We start from the raw sequence: 22678 nt of genomic DNA, 5'->3' as shown, positions 1-22678 counted from the left end.
ATAGAGCAATGTTTGATTCGTACTACAAAATGTTGTAAATTTCCCCGTGTTTGAGAGATGTTATGTAACCCTTAGTTTTCTACGTTTGAAATTCGTATTTTTGGAGCATGCTCAATAGCCAAACTAGTGTAGTGTTAACGAAACGGACATGGAAAGGCGCAGAGCGATGCGAGCACGTTGTCATTGCCCAAAACTGACGCCTGCGAAGCGTGTCTGTACAGGTCTTTTCAAGTCTGTGAGCAATATAACGCGCACAAATTGAAGTAAATGTCCAATTAATGTTAAGTAAGAAGAGTAAAGACCAAGTACAGCGTTCGCGCAATTCTCATTCGGCCATGTGCAATAGCTCATGCGAAGAAGCCCTTCGTGCTAGCAGACGACCCTCGCTCTCCTAGTGCAAAGCGCGACTGCGCTTTGCACTAGGAGAGCGAGGGTGCGGCGACAGGCCGCCTCCTCCCTACGCGCGCCGCGAGGAGATACGGAACTGAAAAAGTATCTATAAACGTTGATTCGTAGTACGAAGCCCCAAGGTGATGCAAACAGGTGGTTGTCCATTTCCCTCTCCTTGAGGGATTTGCAACACGCAGTGTTGTACAGGCACAAGAATAAAGAAACATATTTAATTGCTGAGTAGCAGATGCAGCCTTTGATTAACCTGCATCTTGCCTGAATGACAGGCGGTGCTACCATGCCCGAGCATGCACAGATAAGCTTTTGTGTCTACTTTCTTTTCTGGTGCCCTTTCAGCTGATAGTCGGCATTGGCGTTGTCTCACTCCCTTCTTCTGTGTCCGTGTTTGCATGCCTCATCATTACTTCAATTTTCTGTCATTCAAAAACTATTCTCCTTACAACACGCTGAGTTGGAAGCTATTCATTCTTTACACATTTGCTAGGCTACTTGTAGAACTGTCAGCTGGGAAACATTTCACCAAACCTGCTCACTTCAGGAAATGGTTGCTTCACTTTCTCAGCTTCCAAATGACAGAATGCTCTATACCGCCATGTCTGGCTACGGTTCGCAACAGGGAGAGGAGGAGGGTATTTCTAATCATTCAACACATTAAAAGCTGGATGATTAAATGCCACTGACTGATGCAACCTGTAATTTCCATTGCGGCAGACAGACCCAGCTGGTGAAACAAACTTATTTGCATGTCAAATGCATTTACACGTGCAAAGCACTTGAGACTACCCACTATGAGTGAATGTAAATGAATGTCACAACTACAAACATCTATTCAGTAAAGCAACTACACAATGTGCTGAAAGATGTGGGAGTGTCCACTGCTTTAATATGACCCCATAACAGTAAACTCTGGTGAATGAGTAACATTTGTAGCACATGTTTAACATTGCCACTTATACCACTCTAGCGTACTGACATCAGAATCACTCAACAGATAAATGGAAGCAGCTGGTTTTTACAAGTCTTTAGAAGGATGATGTCTCACAAGCCACTACACAGGGACAAAATCCACTTCCGATATCTTGCAGAGTGGTGCAATGTACGTGTTGAACAAAGACGCGTAAAATACTTGCGAGTGACAAGGAAGAAAAACCTTGCATACAACGCGCATTATTAAAAACAATGCTCTTCCACGGTACAAATCCGAATATAGTGCACTTGAAACAGAAAATGGGATGGTGAATAACACGAGTGTGGATGGTTTAATGATGAGACAATAGCAGCTCAACTTATAGCAATATGTTTGTGTTGTCTCTTTGGACACTCAAAACATGAAACAGAAAGCCAAACCAGCCATACATTTCCACTTCATCATAAAGAACTGACCAGAAAGACAAAACCTGAACATCAATACTGATATTGTATTTTAATGCTATGCCTCCATGTACTTGGTACCGGATGCTGTCGCGGCCATTGTGCCAACTGATGAAAGCTTAAATTCTTAAAATGTTTATCTCCCTCACAGCTTGTCCACTTTATAAAGCCGACTGTGTTAATTTCTATAGCGCACCAAGCTATGGGAAAAATAAATAGGAATATATAACTTGGAACTCATTATTACATGTAAATATGACAGCCTTATACACAAAGTGTCTGTAAAATAGGTGAAACTGTGCACAGAACCACATTGTGTTCATAAGTGAAACTGCAATGTAAACGACCATTTTCTGTACAGAGAGTGCACAAAACTAAAGCCAGAGTTCGAATTCAAGGCCGATGAGATGGCAAGAGTGACAGCGGGTCAGAATGAACACCAGGCTGACGTGCACGATTCATGGACAATGTGCTCAATGTGAACCAAGTGACTGTGCCAACGTTGGAAGCATCCAAACAATAAATATTCTCCTCCAATGCAAGACCAAATAAACAACCAAAGAGAACTTCCCCGCTGCTGCTTGTGATCTTCAGGTAAAACTGTAATGACGCAAAGAAGACGGGGACGAAGCGAAGACACGAACAGACAGACACGGGCGTGTCTGTCTGTCGCTTCGTCTTCGCGTGTCTTCGCTTCGTCCCCGTCTTCTTTGCGTCATTACAGTTTTACCTCAAGTTATGAACCAACTAGCTCAGCAACAAGCCCTGTTGTGATCTTCAGATGTAAAATGAGGTATTACAGCCATCCTACTCCAAACATGTCCAATTGAAGTGATTTCTATCTGTAAATGTAAATTTTTGTTTTCAGGAACTAATGAAGAGTAAGAATGGAGTCTGATGCCAAAATTTTATCACAATGAACAGACTCTGTCAAGGCAACAGTGGTCGTGCATGACAGCAAGTAACAAAAATTTCCACTAATTGCAGCTTTGTTTTTTGCTTATGTCATTCTGCAAGATTGCATCAATGGCTCTGCATTGCTCAATAAAACACTTGGAAGCATTGTTTGTGTGATTTCTCCACACTACAGACAACTACACAGCTGGTCATTTCTTCTATCTTTTTTTTTTTTTTTTCGGGACAAATGAGGTAAGATTATTAAGTGATGCAAACCAAGGCATGTGGCAGAACCTGAACCACTAAACTCCCTTAAATGAAGTACAGTAAACGCTCGTTAATTCGGAAGATCTGATAATTCGGATGCGTTCTCACGGCTACGTGTTTGTTGCAAACAATTGCAACACCACAACCACATTTTGCCCTCTGGGTGGTTCTGGGGCCCTTCAAGATGCATTCTTTGTTACGTTTCAGCAATGCACCAAGATACAAGTGTCGGCCAATCACTTTCAAGCGTGCTTTCCCTTTTGTGCAAGCTGCCTGCTGGCCTAGTCTGATCTGTGTAACGTCACCAAAAGTGATCGATATGACCTCAGTCATAGAAAAACCAGCTACTTAGACAGGCTCACCTCCTTCCAGTGTTTCCTTCAGCCACTGGACAAAATCAGTGATACAATGTAGTCCCTCAATGACAGAAACATCAAGTGGACAGAACAAATAAAACAGAATCATAATGCAGATAAAAAAAAAAAAAAGAGAAATGGCTGTGCAACACATTGTGTTGGTTTTATGGAAATCTATGAACTGGCACTTCTAGCATGATGTGCAAGAAATAACAAACGAAAGGTTCGGTTCTCAGTAATTAAAGTGACAGGCCATAGCACAAAGGTGAACACAGACAATCTCACGGTTGCGTGTTGTTCTGGACATGGCTGTCTCACACGGTGTCACACAACATTAAAGGGGTACTGACACAAAATTTCGCGGCCGAGATAGGCTGCTGGATCGATTCCCGTGTACGTGCGTGTACCATCTGCAAAATATCGACAGCGAATAAAGCTTGGAAGGTATTTTATATGAATTTTAAAATTCGCGAGCGCGATCCAGCATTATAGGCCGCACCTAGTGCATTGACACCCTCGGAGGTGACCCGAGGTGACCCCCCTACTTCCCCAACGTAACCGTTGCAGCCGGTACAAGTTACGATGACGTCGTAGCCGCCATTTCTGTTTTGACGCGCTTCCCGACGAATCGCTCCTCGCCAGCGGGTCAAACCTGAAGTGATTCGCCACGTCGCAAATTCCTTCGATCCCCGCCGCAAGAAAATCGTCGCCATCAGACGATGATGAGCCCGACGACGACAGAACGCGCGGAAATGCGCCAGCGTTCTGTGTGCTCACGTGACCGAGCGTTTCACTCGCTAGGTGGTGATAGTTGCACCCGGCGGCTTGTCGTTTTTGGAGCTCTGTCAAACCGAAACTGAGGCTGTGTCGGTAATGAGGAGCTTGTAATTAATTATCTGTCGCGCGCTGCAGCGAACGATGTGCCGTGTTATGATTAACAGGCCCCCAGCAACACACTGCAGCAAAAAAACGCGGGGCGAAAATTTTTGTGTCAGGACTCCTTTAAATACTTTTGCCAAACCTGAATGCTTCAAAAGTGAAGAAGGTTGTGCTATCACACAAGTACTTCAAACAAAGCCAAAAAAAAAAAAGAGTTCACATTCACAGTGTATAGCATGGGCAAAAAAAAATGCATGGTTCTTCTCAGTATCATGGAGTGATCTTGAAATTCAAGCTCGTAAATAAACAGCAAAACTTTTGAAGCGTTCCAACAACACCACTCCAATTACTAGAAACAGGAGAAACTCAAGAGCAAGCGGCAATTTCTACTGACAGTGATTTATCATGGTGGACAGACATTAACTTTTGTAGACGGTAATTACTGATCAAATAGTTTTCACAAACTTCTTAAAGAGCAACTAAGGTTGACCTAGTGCAGTGGTCAACCAAATTTGTGAAATGCTGAATAAAAAGTGTACACTGAAATAACATGGCTGTTCAACTTCACACGTTTGTGTAGTAGAAACACACCTTCAACAAAAAGCTGGAGTTTGGCACAATTACCAGCAGATGACTGCACAACATCTGCAACTAAAATATGCCCCGAAGGAGTTCATGGTTAAAAAGATATCTTAAAGCTGAGATAGGTGTAGCTGAAACACCTGGTGCTATCTACAAAACAACACTCGGGGTTCTTATTGTGTTCGCTATTGTGTTCGCATGAAGTTATGTGCCATTCCTCAGCCTATTATGCATTTCATTACAAAGTACTTTAATGAGCCTGATAAATGCTACTGCAAAATGCTTCATGCAAATGTGCTACACCCAAGCAACCCTGTGATGGTTCAAGCAAAAATGAACCACTTAAATATCACTGCTCTTTTTGCTAATCAGACTGCAAAAATTGCCTTTCGAGATGTCCTTATTTGACAACAGCAGAAAAACTTGTGATTCAAATGGAACCTGTGCCTAGCGCCTGAAAACTGAAATTCTCTTTTACCTATCAAAAGGGACCTTAGAAAAAAAAAATTCAGATATCAACCCTGCCATTAGCTATGTAGCATTGCCATATGCGCAAGTGGGCATTTATTTACACAAACAAAACATGTATGCTGAAACACTTTTTCAACAATTTTGCACTTGGTGCAAACCAAATCACATTACCCTGCAAAGCATAACCAAAAGTGGTCCAGCCATTCTGAGAAAGTGAATAAGAAGAAGAAAATGATCAGCATTTTTTCATAATGCACAAGCTAAGTGACCTGAGGCCCTTTAAACAGTTTTGGAGAGAGGCTGCATTTGTCAGACAGTGGTCGAATGGGTAAGACACCACTTGAGAGACACAGAAGTGGCACTGACAATGGAAGAGGCCAAGTGAGACAGTAGTGTCCCTTGCCAGCCAATGACACAGCTCACGCTTTTTTGTCCTCAACATTCTGATGTTGTCTGCATTCTAGTCATGCAGTGCGATTTCCTGAATTTACAGAGCACAACTTTGTTGCAATGTTGACATGGAAATATCTTCACTTAATTGGATTACAAGTGCACAAACTAGTATCAGCAAAATATATATAGTTTGGGAAGTCAAAAGTTACTTCGCCATATATGGTATTTAATATCCGTGTCTATTGTATTGAGGTTGGACAGGAATTGCTGCTTATCCAAAATGAAACTAAAGTCAGTTGATGCTTGTTGCATCTTCTTTTTAAAAAAAACAGTGCACACGAGCCAGCAACACAAACAGCCGGACACCGAACAACAAGTGAATAAGAGCAGATGATGGATGCTCGTCTTGGCAGCACTTCTAAAAGGGGGGACCCATCGGCTTGAATGTTTCCACTTGTACCATCACTCTTATGGCACCAGCACAGCCAGACAAGTTCTTTATGCCAACTGGTTCACACATTCGATAGCAAAGGAAGCACACACACTCACCCGTGGGGATTAAAGGAAATAGTGAAATAGTGATGAGTGTGGCTGAAATGGCAAAAAGGCGCATTCGACAACAGCCGAGTGCCTGACCCAGTGGTGTGCCGAAGGAGAAGGAGGTCCACAAGCGCAACTGGCACCTCACAGCACCCACGGTCCTTTCCACCCGCAAGGAACTCGTCACCCTTGCAAGCAAGCCCCGCCGAAGAGCATCTCAACGGGCATCTCTGTGAGGCAGCTCACGCTCAAACAGGCACAGTGTTCGATGGACAAACTCATACTGCTCGGCCGTCTGCACCATGCCTCCTCTGTTAAATAGAAAACAACACACAGACATGTAGCCCTTGAAAAAGAGTAGGTAAACAGTCCCCTACACAACACTGAGCAGTACGGTACAAGAAGGCTTCCTTTTTGTTAAAGGTTTCTTTCACCATTTAAATCAAGCGTGTGCAGAACAATGAAGCTTGATTGCACCAAATTAGTGGAAACACCAGTAACGGCGATGCTACTCGCCTAGGTCATTTCAGATCAGGCATATATTCATTCCCGAGCAGAACAATGGCATTTCACAGTACGGGAAGGTCTTTTTTTTTTTTCAGAGAAGTAACGAAAAGAAATATGCATGACTTTAACTAACTTGAGGTTGTAAAGACCAAGGGGCAGCTGTGGAGCTGACGGGAAGCCTCAGTGATGGAGTGCAAAGCAGCGCAAACCTGGGCAAAGTAGAGCATGGTCTAGCAAGGTTTACAGGATTGCCATCTCGCCTATTGCTGAGGAAAGCGGATGTCATCACCAATGTCATCTCCTCCCTTGCCTGGACCTGCTTTGCCCTCTCCTTGCTACACTAGGCTTCACCTGTACTTTGCTTATTCCCTTTCGCTATGCCTCTCCTGGCTGTGCCCAATTTTACACCTGCTAGGCTAGTTATGCATGGCATTTTTAAGGCGAAAAGCTTAGATGCCTCCTCAAACGCGAAAATCGACCGATGTCCCACGTTGGCGTGCCCTGTCGGCGGCATCAACACGAGTGATGCAAAAAGTCATCATCGTGTGATGCTGTCATATGGTGACGCCATCATGACATCACAGATCGGCAAAATTTGTGACGCCACATAATAATGACGTCACATAACGTGACGTCATCACACGACATGATTGCTTGGTCAAAGCTGGGCCAATCCCGGAGTCAGTGCAAGACAAGGTGATGTGCAGAAAGCTTACAAAGCCTCAATCCTGGAGACATCGCAAAACCACGTTAGTTGCAGAAAGCTCTTGGAAGAATACATGGAAGAAAAAGAATATGGCCTTCGAGTCAACTGAGGTGGATGCATGAGGGACCCTGTGAGTTTTTAGTGGACAATAGGTGAGCAGGGGTGCAACTGCCAAATAGGGTTTGGAGCATTTTTTGCAGCAGCAAAATGTTGGTTTTGGAGCACGAAAATCCAAATTCGGAGCAGGTTATGAAAAAAAAAAATCCCTCAATTTTTTAGCACGAAATCTTAAATTTGGAGCAGTATAACAAAGAAGGCTTACTTTTAGAAAAGAAAACAAAAACACCTACACGCCATTCAACATCAGTTAACTCGTGCACAGTGCACGTGAGCACTGCTATTTCAATAAATGCGATGTGTTGAACCACCTAACAGTGCGAACAATGACAAAGTCCACATTAGCATTTGCAGCGCCTGTCAAACAGGCGCTGCGAATGCTAATGTTAACCTGGCAATCTAGAAATTTGGGACATTTGTAAAGCAGGAGGGAGTGGGGGTGGCAAAAAAAGAAAACTGCCGCATGTTTTTGTTCATTGTTTCTCAGGGCCGCAGAAACAACATACACAGCTCCGAATGACTGCCAGTAAATTTTTTAGACGTCTGCAATCCTAGCAGTACTCGTAATTACGTGGCATGTGCACATATGAGTAATTAATAGAAACCCCTGTCCTTTTCTCTTTTCTTTTAATGTGGGGTTAGGGTTATGGTCTGCACGTCTGGATTGAATTAGACGATGATACCCAAACCAGTGGTGGGAATGCCTTCCAGCATTTTGGAGCAGCCACTGGAGCAGGCAAAATCTGCTTTTGGAGCAGCCACCCCTGTGTTTGGAGCAGGCACCGACTTTTCATGAAACACACAGAGGAAGAAAATTTTGCCTAGAATTTAGCCAAGCTGCCTAGAATTAGCCAATTTAGCCTAGAAATTTAGCCAAGGAGAAGAGGAGAAGAACGGAAAGACAGGGAGGTTGGCCAGTACTCAGACCGGCTGGCTACCCTGTGCTGGGGAAAGGGGAAGGGGGAGTGAAAGATGATAGAAGCTGCAAAGAAAGCCCGCGAAATAAAAAAAAATCCACGTAACTAGCGCACTCGCGCGCCGTCATCGTACTGCTCTCAGTCGTAGTAGCCACCATGCTGTGGTTTGACCGAACGAAATCAGCTGCGGCTGCGACTCGCCGGCTCCCTTGCAGCGGTAGGCCCATAAGTTGGTGGTTGTTGCTTGGCCCGCGCTTGCTAAAACTTGGACCGTCATGCGCGCCAACTGGCTGACACAGGCCAAGAAACGACTGCCAACTTATCGGCCTACCGCTGCAACTAGCTGTGACGAAGCCGGCGAGTCACGGTCGCAGCATAATCGCGGCGCGCGAAAGTGCTAGTCACATGTTTTTTTTTTTTTTTCGTATTTCTCGGGCTTCTTTGCAGCTCGGAAGAAATGGTACACGTGAGACTTTCTTTCTCGCAAATAATGCAATGGAGGTTTGTGAAGACGCTCTCGAACTTTGCAAATCCCACTTCTTGCATAAAGTCAATATTTAGCAATTGACTTGATAATCCTAATTAACAAATTATTTACAAAACAAAAAAATATCTGTAGTGTGCAAGGTGGCTGTCATCAATATTCAAACGATTTCACTCAACTGCTTCTAATATTGCATTTTTTAACCCTTGGCACAAGTTAGCTGGGACACCCGATACACACACGTGCGAACACACACACACACACACACACACACACACACACACACACACACACACGCAGGCACGCACGCACGCGCGCACGCACGCACGCGCACGCGCGCACACACACACACACACACACACACACACACACACACACACACACACACACACACACACACACACACACACACACACATGCATATAGTTACACTGCGTGCCGCGATAATGTTTTGCGCAATAAAAGTTTACTGCGCCGCTGAACTTGCTGACGCCACAGTGTCTCTTTTAGAAAGTGCGGAAATCGGTCGATAAATGATTCCTACTTCCGCGCGATTGCAGCGATGCAAGCATAGGGAAAGAACGAATGTGAGGTGGCGGCCACCGACGACCGCGCCAGTATGACGCTGACAACCCTGTCGCGTCGCGCTGCTTTAAGCCTACTGCACGCATTTAGCCGCCGATCGTTGCTACTCGTTGTGCCAGACCGCATTCACACGCGCACCGCTTTGTAGAAACGAAAGCAGCTCGCTGTTGCGGATCGTGCACACAGAAACCACGCTACACTCACGCCATTATGATAAACGTACGCGTACGGCACAGCAAGCGTAGCTCTGTCGTAACCATACTGCATGCTTTTATTAGGCGACAACACAAACGCACCTCCATCCGCTGCAAGGACAGCTAGAGCATCAGCATCGAGGAGTACGCATCGCTTGCAGAAAGCGAAGGTTGCAGTGCGGTTGCAGTGCTGCTAGGGTAGCTAGGGTGTTAGTGCTGCTGTACCGTTGCCACTGATATTGAATTGGATTGCGTCGGCTGTCACGACGACTGGGACGCTAGTGGCGCCATTAACAAATGCAGCAGCTCAAGATGGCGACCACGACGTACATCCACTCACAAATCGCGCTGTCCACGAAATATTAGTTTCAGTTCCTAACATTGTGGCGCAGCAATGGTGCAAATTATGCAAAAAAGACTCTTTTGGAGCAGTGTGGAGCAGCAATTGCCAGTTGGCGCAGATTGGCGCAATTGGCGCAGGTTTCCCACCACTGCCAAACTGCACGCGACCAATGCCGCCTCCATTTTTTTTCAAAGTAAAGCAAAGTAAACTTTATTTGGGCATAACACATACAGGGTTTGCCCGTGAGGCAAGGCAAAAGGAAGACTTAAACCCCCTGACTAGGCCTCACCTCGCTGGGCTAATTTTAGCTGCACTAATTTTAGTTGCGCTAATTTTAGCTTTCTTGCTAAAATTAGCGCAACTGAGAAAATTGTGAGGCTGGTCGGACATTCTGGTGCAGCGAGGCACAAACTTAACAAATTTCATGGTTTCGGCTCAGCTCGGTGCAAAAATAAGGAATTGTATCAAATTGGCGCACTTGGCACAGCTGTCACACCCCTGGGTGAGTAGTGGGGCTTGCCCAATTTCTGTGGCCCGGCTGCGAACATCGCTGTGCCCAGAGAGAGAGAGAAAAAATTTTATTAGTGCAAGAATGAGCTCTTCCTCGTAGGGTGGAGCCCTTAGGTCAGGGCCCCATTGGCACTCCACGTGCACGTTGGATCAGCCGAAGCTGCTCCTGCGGCTCTGAGCTGGAGGAATGTGGGGTGAAGGAATAGGGGGCTGGCCCGGTGGGCGTGGGCATTCCCAGAAGCAGTGATACACCATGGGCTTTGCAGTATGAGGGATATTGTGTGGGTGGAAGAGATGATGTATAAAAAAGCTGGGAAATGAGATCCCAAATCAGCTCAGCTTTAACAGCCTCGCTGTAAAAAGCAACAACTTTTTCGTGAAACAATGAATGCAATAGCAACAAATTGGAATGTTATACAAAGTAAGACTAGCAGCTAACTGCTTTCTGAAATGCGGACACTGCAGCAAGCGAAGTGACTTTCGTGCTGTTTGTGTGGCTTCAACACAAACTTTGCGATGAGCGCACAGCATGCACAAAGGTATGAGTTATCTGCTCATACCTTTGGCACAAGCATGTAAATTGAATATATATTGGATCAATACAATAAAATTTTATTAAACAACACTTAAAATACAATTATGTGTTTATCAAAATGCAGAGCTCCTGCCACAAATCTCGATGGAAGGAAAATATTGCAGTTAAAATCAACAGAAGTGGCAGACAAATGCTGCAAAATGCAACAGTGCTTCAATCCTAACAAAACACATCGGACCAGGTGGGAGATCCCAACTGCTTGTGAAACTTGGAACAAGAAGATCAGCTCTTCCATTACCTTTGTGACTATGCACTGTGACTATGCATGCTTTGGGTAGAGGAAGAGACCAAAAATTGCGACGCAATATGTCACCGCTCGGCTAGCCTCAGCAAACCAACTCCCTTCCCCCTCCCCAAGACTTGTCTGTGCAGTAGCAAGAGCACTTCCAGATGATTGGATACCCGCCAAACTGGGAGGAGAGAAAACTGCGAACTTCTCTTATTGACTGTTTTCCAAGGCCACAGCAACGTCACACACAACTCTGACTGATTGCTAATAAAGCTCTTAGACATCAGCAATCATACTGGTAACCGTAATTATAAAATGCATGCACGCATGTGTAAGTATACAGGACAAAATGCGCTGTGTCTTACGACAGCTATTGCACCCCCTTCCCAATCTTAGCAGGCATTTCCGCAACACATGAGTGTACTGCGGCAAAAGCAATTTAACAAGCATTCCACTAGCAATAGACATTTAGAAATGCTGCCATTTGCTATTCAAATTCTTTATGCAGACATAGATGTTATCGCGATAGCAATTATACAGAGGCTCCAGGCACATTTTGCTGTTGATGTCGCCGTCATGTTCCATATAAGGTCCAAATCGATAACCTCGCCCCGCTCGTTGTATGTTCCATGTGCGAGTGACCATCCCACGAAAGGTGCAAAAGGGTTGCTTTTCCTTGTGATGTCGTTGTGTGAGCCAATGTAAAGGGCCTTGTGAACGAGTCTGATGCTGGAGTGAATCCAGCTCGTGTGAAATTGGGGACCAGGTGCCCTCTTCCAACGACCAAGAACGTTGGCCACCTCACGGCCGACGTAAAATGAGCGTTGGCAACAGGGATCTTATAGCAATTCCTGTTGGACTCCCATTCGTGCTCCAGCTGCTGGATGTTGGTGACTAATAGATTTGGGAAAGTTTTGTCATTCTTTGGGAGCAGTTTAGAATGGGAAGCTTTATCAAACACTTTTACAAGGTTGAGAAATATTATATTTACCTGTTTATGTTTGTTCAAAGCATATGCAAGATCATGGGTAAGCAGTGCGGCGGTTTGGGCACGTTGGTATTCCATCTTGAAAAACTATAAGCGCACAGGAAACACGGACGACAAAAAGACACACGTATGCACACACGTAGGCGCTACTTCCAACAAAATTTATTCTTGTGATCCACTGCTACTTATAGCACACAATCAGCCCATATCAATGCGCCAAACTCCCAAACCCCCCCTAGATGACACTTTTTATTTTGACGTTGTCACACCCAGGTATTCACTCTTTTTTTGTTAGTGCAATGGATCGATATGGGCTGATTGTGTGCTATAAGTAGCAGTGGATCACAAGAATAAATTTTGTTGGAAGTAGCGCCTACTTGTGTGCATATGTGTGTCTTTTTGTTGTCCGTGTTTTCTGTGCGCTCATAGTTTTTCAAAAACAATCATGGGTAAGTTCAGCTAACTGAATTATTGTTAAGTGCTGGTTAGGAAAGCCATGTTGGCGATTATCTAAAATAGTGAAGTCATCAAGGTAGACGGATAAGTGTTTGGAGACGTGTTCTAGTATTTTGGCACTTGTAACTAAGTAGTGAAATGGGTTTGGATTTAGGCCCGTATTCACAAACCAACCTTATCTTAATGCTATAAGGCGGCCTTTCATAAGGAAGGGAAAAGTGTAAGGATAAGAAAATGTCTCAATGCGTTTCATAAACTCGCCTTATTCGGTTTTAAGGCAGCCTTACGGAAGGCGGCCTTGTCGTCATAAGGAACGAGCATGGGGGCGAGGCTATGAACTATTTTTTTAGCAAGAAAAAAAGGTGTATTCTCCTAAAAACAATAAGAAAACTGCAGGAACGCATACCCGTGCAAGTTTTGGTAAGAACGCGCCTCGTCTGGCCGCACCGTCTGCTCCTTTTCTTTGTTAAGGTTTTACCGTTGTCATGGCAACCGGCAGCTCGCGTAGACGCACTACGGACGCGCCGCCACATGCGATGACGGGCGTGCCGGTCCACGAAGCGCACGAAGCGCTGGTTTCTACAAGGGCACTGACAGGCGCGTGAAGTTGCGAGCGGTTTTTCTCCGACTGCATACGTGTGTGCGTGTGTGGCTGTTTACGTGGGTCATACATACGCTTGTTATTGAGTGTGACAGAAAGGCGAAAATTGAATTTCACTGAAGATCAAGCGCTGCTAATCGACTTGAAAGCGTCGCATTGTGATAGCACGCGGTGTTTAGTGAAGGACAACACGAGAAAGTAGGAGCGATTCAAAGCAGCAACAGCGGCATGAGCACCGAGCAGCGTCTACGTGAGTGCAAAAATGGGTAAAAAGTACCCCATCCTGCAGTGAAACACGTCGGCTTCCGCGCCGTAGCCTGACTGATTTTTTCACACGTTTATTAATGTGGGGCAGCGTTGCTAGGGCATGTCCACCAAGTCAGCATTCACAATTTGAAAAGTGCCTCCGCCGTAGAAGAGCGCCACCAGCAGCTGAAGGAGTGGTGGCACGTGAAAACCGACGTAGTGGGGGCTCGTTTCCAGCGGCAAGCTCGGGGGCATGAAGTGCTCGCTTCAAGGATCTACTCAGCAACACACCGTCGCTGAACTCTTCCATGGAATTTTGACGGTTGCCAAGCACTCGCAGCGTTAATTGCACATATGGACGCCGGTAGCGTAAGTCACCTTTTTTTAAATTATTTTGTAAAGCTTCTTCCGTAATCAGCCATAGCGCGCCGCATAAGTGGCGCCTCAAGGTACCTGCCGGGCTACCTTATCGAACGCCACCTTTTCACGGCGATAAGGTTAAGGAAAGGTTGGATTGAGGCATAAGGTTTGTTTATGAAACGCGTTAACGTGCCGAAAAGGTAAGGAGGGCAAAAGATAAGGATAAGGTTGGTTTGTGAATACGGGCCTTATTGCCACTTTTATGAATGGGGACAAGTTTTGCACCCTTCCAAGCAGATGGAAAGCAACCAGCAAATATATAGGACTGATGAATTAATGCAAGATATTTAGCAGCCCATTCAGCATATCTGTACAAAAACTCATTGGGAATATTATCGGGTCCTGGACTACTTTGGTATCACTGCTTAGCGAAAGGTTTAACAGACCCTGCTCATTTCTATATCATTCATTAAAGGATGATTGGTAACTTCTTGAAAATCTGGTCTACAGCCATCATCTCTGGTAAAAATAGTAGAAAAGATAGTGCCAAGAGACTGAGCTCTTTCTGTAGTATTACTGCCATTACTATTTTACTATTTGTGTGTCGTGAGGGATTCCCCAGAAGTACCTTTCAAGGAAGATAGCAAAGTAGCATTGAAAAAGCTGTTTTTCAAGTTTGTGATAAGCTACCGTACTTTAGTTCTTGGCTCACATCTCTAATGCATTTATTATTATGTGGGTTAGCAGAGCGTTGAAGTGCTTTATGCCTTAGTTTGAACATTCTTTTTGCATGAATTATATCTCTGGTTATACGTGGATTACTTTTTCTAATATTTTTAGGAGTGGAACAAAGCAATGCATGCAGTGCTGGACCACAATGGAAAAGTGATTGCACAGTTTGTCAACACTCTGACCATAAAGAGGCAAGGTGATCTAGTATGCACACATGTTTAGCAGCCAGAAAGCTGACAATCACTTTATGAAAATTGTGCACCGACACCTTTGCAACCAGTCTCGACGTGACAAATATTTGATGACTGGTCATTCGATCATCAACAAAGCAGCTGGAAAGACTGGGATGTAACTGTCGAGACATAGGATTGAGGAAGCAGAAGCACAAACCCTAGTGTGTTCTGAAACGATCTGTGACAAGTAAAAGCAAAAGGCTAAGTTAAGCAGCTTTTCAGAGGATCGAGTTTCAGCAAAGCCAGGATCAGCCATTGCCCAGTTGATCACAGGTACATTAAAGTGGCCACACCAGACAATTAAACCAACTTATGCACTCACCTGTCCCTGCGAAGAGCGCACACAATGGCCAACACATCGACGCTGTTCTCCTCTCGCAGCTGCCGGATGCCAATGCTGCTGGCCACAAAGCAGCCAGTGCGGCCAATGCCCGCACTGCAACAACCAAAGCACAAGTGATCAGCACAAGTGACAAGGTTATGCTAGTATTAATGAGAACTAACAGACAGCAATGCCAAGGAAAGTATAGGGACTGTTATTTGTAATAATTAGAATATAAATGTGAAGAAAGTAAAGTGGATGAAGAGATAACTTGCCGCCGGCAGGGACCAAACCTGCGACCTTTGAATAACGCGTCCGATGCTCTACCCCTGAGCTACGGCAGCTGAGTGACCGCTGACTACGGCCGCTGATTGACACTCCTAAGTTTCAATCCACATATATACCCTCTAAAGTGGATGGGGAGATGACCGCCGCCGTAGCTCAGTGGTAGAGTATCGGACGCGTTATTCGAAGGTCGCAGGTTCAGTCCCTGCTGGCGGCAAGTTATCTTTTCGTCCACTTTAGTTTCTTCACATTTATATTCCAATTACTACAAGTAACACCCCCTATACTTTCCTTGGCATTGCTGTCTGTTAGTTCTCATTAATATTGTGTCTAACAAAGAAAAAACGAGCCCTTAAGAGTAATCTCCTTTCCTTCAGTTTATGCTAGTGTGTCTTCAATTATCAGTAGTCTGGAGGAAAGAATGGGACAGCTCGTTCATCTCTCCTGCAGTTACTTCAAAGATGTTAGCCGACTACTCATGAGATGGTGCCAATTGTCTGGCTGTAATGATGGGCCTCTTTCGCGAATGGACCTTTCTGTAACTGGAAATCGCCTTTTTCACGTGCCAAAAGTAAGTTTCTGCTATCTCAATTGTAACACTCTTAGATTTAAACCACGTTGTGGACGCTAATATAAATTTTTCTCCGTAAACATGCATCAGCGCCATACTTTTTCAGAGAGAAAGTTTAGGCATTACGGCTGAACTAGCATACAACAGCTTAGCAGAGCGTTCTCCAAAGATTCCAAAGACATGTGCTTGCTGAAAGATTAATTTTTTACATAGGAAGTGCTGCAAGAATGTTCAAATAATATGGCAGTACGAAGAAAAAACAACGAATTTCAATAACGTATAATGTTAATGCTGTTTAATCCGAGATCCGGTGACCACAATTTGATGCCGTGCTGGCGAAGTCCTCTTCACAGCGCCGTGCTAGTGTAAAAGCACACACACAAAAAAGCTTAACACTAGCGGTGTGCGAATATTCGAAATTTCGAATATTTTTCGAATAGTGTTTGCTATTCGATCCGATTCGCACTGGAATTTTACTATTCGAACTTCCCAAAAACAAATACAGTCAACGTCCGATTGAAAGTGACCCCTTCAGATTTTCAATATGCTTCACCTCATTACACTCTCGTATTGCGGCAAAGTTGCCTTTCAAGCTCTATTACAGTCGAACTTTGCCAAGACACTGTCAACGTCCGATTGGAAGTCGTCCCCAGGTTTTCAGTATGCTTCACCTCATCACACCCCGGTATTGCGGCAAAACTGCCTTTCAAGCTCTGCCACGGTCGAACTTTGCCGAGACACGTACTGCAGTATGGGCAAGTTGGTGCATTGTGATATCGTATTGGTATAGCGCAGCTCAGTTTGAGCATAAAGAGCTCATCCTGTTGCCTGTGTTTCCTTCTTCGCAGTAGCCTCTTTTCTTTATGCTCAAACTGAGCTGCACTATACCAATACGATATGCCAAGACAGTCAACGTCCGATTGGAAGTGGTCCCTAGATTTTCAATATGCTTCACCTCATCACACCCCGGTATTGCCGCAAAGCTGCCCTTCAAGCTTTGCTACGATCGCAAATGTACGAACTCAAGAAAATGCTGGTTCCAACAAGGAAATGAAAGATGTGGCAGAGGTGGGGGCTCAATTAATGCTGTTTTGGACCTGAAATTTGGGCAGGAAGTCCGAAAAATCGGACTCCGAAGCTTTTTAGCATCCACAATTTCAGATGTTCTTATATATCGACATCTACGAAGCAGATTTGGAACTCCGGACTTGAAGGGAGCAGACTCTTGTCCACCACATCAGTTGGGCTTCCACAGAAGTTGTAAGAGGAAGAGAGGCTGAGGAAATGGCATCTTTGCCTATCACTATGTAAAGTGTTGTCGGCAATGCTTTGGTTGCACCAAATCATGTACATAAATAGAATTCGGCCTCTACATCACCTCATTCTTGATAAGACAACTATGAAACACCACCCCGCCAGTGCTTCATCAACCTAGCAAAAAGAAACACTTTCATGTTGCTATCTCATAAGAATATGCTTAGGAATCCTCTCAAACTTTTTTTCTGCAATTTAGCTACGAAGTATTTGAAAAATATTAGAGCTGTGCGAATAGCAAAATTTTGGGTGCGAAGCGAATTCGAATATTGAAGTGTGAGTGCGAATCGAATCGAATATTTTTCGAATATTTCTAGACTATCTTTCGAATACTTCGAAGCAAAATTGCAGAAAACAATGTTAGAGAGGATTCCTAAGCATATTCTTATGAGATAACAACATGAAAGTGTTCCTTTTCGCTAGGTTGATGAAGCACTGGTGGGGTGGTGTTTCATAGTTGTCTTATCAAGAATGAGACAATGTAGAGGCCGAATTGTATTTATGTACATGATTTGGTGCAACCAAAGTGTTGCCGACAACACTTTGCACGTGATAGGCAAAGATGCCATTTCCTCAGCCTCTCCTCCTCTTTCAACTTCTGTGGAGGCCCAACTGATATGGTGGACAAGAGTGTGCTCCCTTCAAGTCCGGAGTTCCAAATCTGCCTCGTAGACGTCGATATATAAGAACATCTGAAACTTTGGATGCTAAAAAGCTTCGTCTTCCGATTTTTCGGACTTCCTGCCCAAATTTCAGATTCAAAACAGCATTAATTGAGCCCCCACCTCTGCCACATCTTTCCATTTCCATGTTGGAACCAGCATTTTCTTGAGTTCATACATTTGCGACCGTAGCAGAGCTTGAAAGGCAGCTTTGCCGCAATACCGGGGTGTGATGAGGTGAAGCATATTGAAAAATCTAGGGACCACTTTCAATCGGACGTTGACTGTCTCTTGGCGAAGTTCGGCCATAACGGAGCTTGAAAGGCAGCTTTGCCGCAATACCGAGGTGTGCTGAGGTGAAGCATATAGAAAAATTACACCATCTCCCGCTAAAGGGGACCATGAGGCGATGCGAAGCCGGAGCACTTGCACGATCGCGTTCCGTTGGCGTTCGTTGGGCATGCTACCGACCTCGCGTCGTGGAACGCGAAGAGGGACGCTACGCGCGTCGTATCTTCCATCTAGCCTGGCCGTTAATTCTCACAGGGCGAGCGGGGAACGCGGTCGACAGGCGGGCGAGAGGGGGGCAGCGTGGGAGAGGAGAGAGAAGCGGAGGGGACGCGCATGCGCTCGAGCTCATCGCGGCGTTGCGCAGGAGAGAATTTCGGCATGTCTAGCCCGCGTTTCAGAGGAAGAGTGGAAAGGGGAAGGGGAGAGGGGAAAGTGGAGAGGGGAAGGGGAGAGGAGGTGTGTGGAGAGGGTATGCGCATGCGCAGTAAGGGTGGTCACGCCGCACACCACCGGATTGAGCTCGGCCTTAAGATACTTCGCATCTAAAATCTAGGGACCACTTCCAATTGGACGTTGGCAAAATTCGACCGTAATTCGACTGTCTCTTGGCAAAATTCGACCGTAACGGAGCTTGAAAGGCAGCTTTGCCGCGATACGAGAGTGTAATGAGGTGAAGCATATTGAAAATCTGAAGGGGTCACTTTCAATCTGACGTTGACTCTGTTTTTGGGAAGTTCGAAAAGTTCGAATAGTAAAATTCCAGTGCGAATCGAATCGAATAGCAAACGCTATTCGAAAAATATTCGAAATTTCGAATATTCGCACACCCCTAAAAAATATTCTAGAAATATTCGAGAAATATTGGAAAAATATTTGATTCGATTCGCACTCACACTTCACTGAATTTGCTTCGCACCCAAAATTTTGCTATTCGCAAAGCTTTACTTAACACTTATAGTCACAATAGGTCCTAAGCGAAGCTAACACATCTATTCTGCCACTGTGGCTTGTCATCCAAACATTGGGCGCTGCCCAGAGTGGTGCAATGCCAATGTTAACATGCTCTACTTTCTTTGCGCAAAAGTATTATCATGTCCACCAAGCCAAACCACTTGTTCTCAACTCGGTCCAAGGAACATTCAACATCGAAAACAGTCGCATGCCACAATAACAAAAGAGCTGCAGTATAAAGTCACAGGAAAACAGGACAACCTGAACGACAGCACCTTCGTTTATGGCGGCCATGTTTTCTGATTTGCGACATCATGCACCGAATTAAGAACTGAAAGACCTGTTACGGTGTCGCAAATTTTGGTTGCCATTAAGCATTCGCTCAACAGAAGCCTTCTCTAAATCAGCTTTGTCAAAAAAACAAACCAAAAAAAACATCCACATTATTTTATCGAGCTGATAGTGGTGCAGCTGGTAACTGCAAGCAGCTTGAAAAAATATAGCTCAGTTGCTTATAACTTGTTGCAGCAGTGCCCTTACCAAGAAAAAACTCATTTGCAGTAAGTGCGTCTAGAGTTCTGATGACCTTCAGTGGGAATTTATTCTATACTTCAGAAGGCCAGAAAAGCTTTGGCTTCGAGATCACAAAGATTAAGCTCTGCCATATCCGCAAACAAGCAAGAAAGTCTTTCTTCTCACCGATTGAGATGACTTGCAAATGCCAACCTCATTGGCAACATGTGTTTGTAGGTTGCAAAATAAATGGAGCTCACTCAGACTAACTCAAGCAATATTGTCTTTCGCTTAGAACTGACTCGGACTCAGATTGACCAAAATTTTCCGCAAGACGGGAAAACTGCACTGCTGCCCCACCTGCAGTGCCACGTGGTATCGAGGCTACCAGTGCTCCCGCGTCAGGCGTGTCCCATCTCCCTTCCCCCTGTTTGACATTTGTGGCAGCCCCATCGCTGCTAGACTTCCTCGGCTGCTGCGATGGATGGCAGAGCTCCTGAGCCCATTTTGTACGCCATATAGCGTTGTCTGAATAAATGCCATCTTTCAAATGATGTGATCGATGAGCAAGAATTTTATTTTGAACCTGTGGGAACAAAAGGCTCGAAGCAAGCAAACATTTACAGTAGACTCCCGTTAAGACGAACTCCAAGAGACCGCAGTCATCTGTTTGTCTTATCAGAAGTTCGGCTTATCAGAAGTGCCCCCAAAAAGAGACATGCTATAACATGCCAAGTGCATCCAAATATGTTACTTGAAAACACTGAATGGGGTAGACTTATAATAGGTGCAAAAAGACAAGAAAAAGCATTTATTTGGCTCATCTAGATAAAAACTATGCCTTCAAGCAGAGTATTTACACGAATCGTACGAGCAACCAATCTCGCGGGCTCAAAAACAAGTTTCATGAAGATACTGCTACCACATTTTAATGATAAAAATGTAACGCTCCTATGTTGATGACTACAGAAAAAGGGGAGGGGGTGGTGAGAGAGAGAAGCACAAGTTTCCTTCAAATGTAGATTTATTGTCCTGGCAGTTCCTTTTCTTCTGTCAGACTATTTTGCTGACTCTAAGATCACTTCTGGATACGCCTCGGTCAAGTGCTGTTGCCTTGACAAAGTCATGATACGCTGATTTTCATTTTGAAATACTTGCGCAGGCACACAAGGACAAAGAAGAGAGACACACACAGGCGCAATCTAACAACTGGTTTATTTTTTGAAAAACGTTCACTTAACACCCCTCGGAACTGCGCACTCTGATCACTCAAATTGATTTGAAATGCGCACATCGCGCTCTTATCACATGCTTATTGAACAGCAGACAAGAGTGAAATTTCCTTATCTAGCAAGGCAACAGATGGGTGACTAACACATTTTTCTTTCAGCCTGTCAATATGAAAGGCCTCCATTATTTCTCTTGAAGTTATGTTCCGATGTCTGTACTCTAAAGTAGTGTTTTCAAAACAAGGCGAACATGAGCACTCATTGCAATGCATTGCTAAATGTGTACTTGGGCGACCTTTCAGGCTCGACATATGCTCCCTTAGCCTCGTATTAATGCATCTGCCAGTCTGCCCCACATATACATGTCCGCACGTCAGAGGTATATTGTACACCACATTATTTGCACATTCAACAAACTGGAGCTTGTGTTTGATGCCACAACCCCATTGTGAACTGCTCAGTCCGTCACGTTTTTGGTTAACCAACGCGCATACTCCTCCGATTTTTTCTTTGGCCGAAAACACCACCTTCACGTCATAACTTCCAGCTACCTTTTTGAGTCTATGTGATAGCCCATGTACATAAGGGATTGCTACCACCTTAGAGCTAGAATTAGTCTGCCCACCCGTTTCCAAAACCGGTCCCGTTCCCTGTTTTAGCTTCTTCAATAGCCTGATACTTACAGCCAACATCACTGAAAAAGGGTACCCTGCATCCAGAAGCCGTGCAACTTGTTCCTGAAACGAACTATGAGCAGTGTGTACACAAGATTTTAACAAAGCAGACCGAAAGCAATTCGTGACAATGCCATTCTTGACCAGCCGCGAATGATTTGAAGCAAAACTCATGAGCGGTTTCCCAGCCCTAGGCGAAAAGGCCCAACACACGTGATCTGCCAAAAACTCTAGCTTCAGATCTAAAAACTGTAGTTTCTTTCCAACCGGTACTTCAGAAGTAAATGCTAGTCCCTTTCCTAGCGAATTAAATGCGTTTAATACCGTTTTTCTAAAGTCCTCCTTGTTCACATCGCACCCCAAAACTAAGTAGTCATCCACATACCTGTATATTTTGTAGACTACATCTTGTAGGCACACTGCCAAGTCACGATCTACGCTGCCCAAAAATATGTCACTGAGAACCGGGGCTACCTTTGACCCTATGCAAACCCCCTTTGCCTGGATGAACGTTTTCTCCCCGAATCCCACGTGAGTGTTCTCTAAATAAAAGTGCAGTAGCTCTAGAAAAGACCCGACAGGCATCCCGCACATGTTACGAAACATCACTTCATCGTTATTTTCCGTTATGCACTCATGGACACACTGCATTAAAGGCACGTGCGGCAACGAGTAATATAAGTCTTGAGCATCTATGCTGATACCCCAGCTATTTCTTGTGCTATCTGATTTCAGAAAGTTTGTAAGGCCTTCAGAATTAGCCAGCAAAAAAGGATCATTCACTTTCAATGATTTCAACATTTTTTGCAGATACCCAGCAACGAGGCAATGCCACGCCCCTTTCTCTGAAACAATAGGCCTAAAAGGGACCTCCTGCTTATGGGTTTTGGCTGTGA

General features: G+C 44.7%; 1 protein-coding gene across 1 annotated transcript in view; it reads right to left on the bottom strand.

The window, feature by feature from the left end:
* Positions 1–2430: 2430 nt before the first annotated feature.
* Positions 2431–22678, bottom strand: part of LOC119384118 (receptor-type tyrosine-protein phosphatase R) — a 106361-nt gene continuing 86113 nt past the window's right edge. The window contains exons 8-9 of the mRNA XM_049413058.1: positions 15293–15406; positions 2431–6478 (exon numbers count right to left, since the gene is read on the bottom strand). Coding sequence (XP_049269015.1) covers positions 6385–6478; positions 15293–15406 — 208 coding nt within the window. The 3' untranslated portion in view covers positions 2431–6384. The remainder of the gene's footprint in view (positions 6479–15292; positions 15407–22678) is intronic.

The sequence above is a fragment of the Rhipicephalus sanguineus genome, chromosome 2, assembly GCF_013339695.2.
Source record: "Rhipicephalus sanguineus isolate Rsan-2018 chromosome 2, BIME_Rsan_1.4, whole genome shotgun sequence".
Lineage (NCBI taxonomy): Eukaryota > Metazoa > Arthropoda > Arachnida > Ixodida > Ixodidae > Rhipicephalus > Rhipicephalus sanguineus.
Note: the sequence above shows the minus strand (reverse complement) of the source record. Positions and strands in the feature narration are given on the sequence as shown.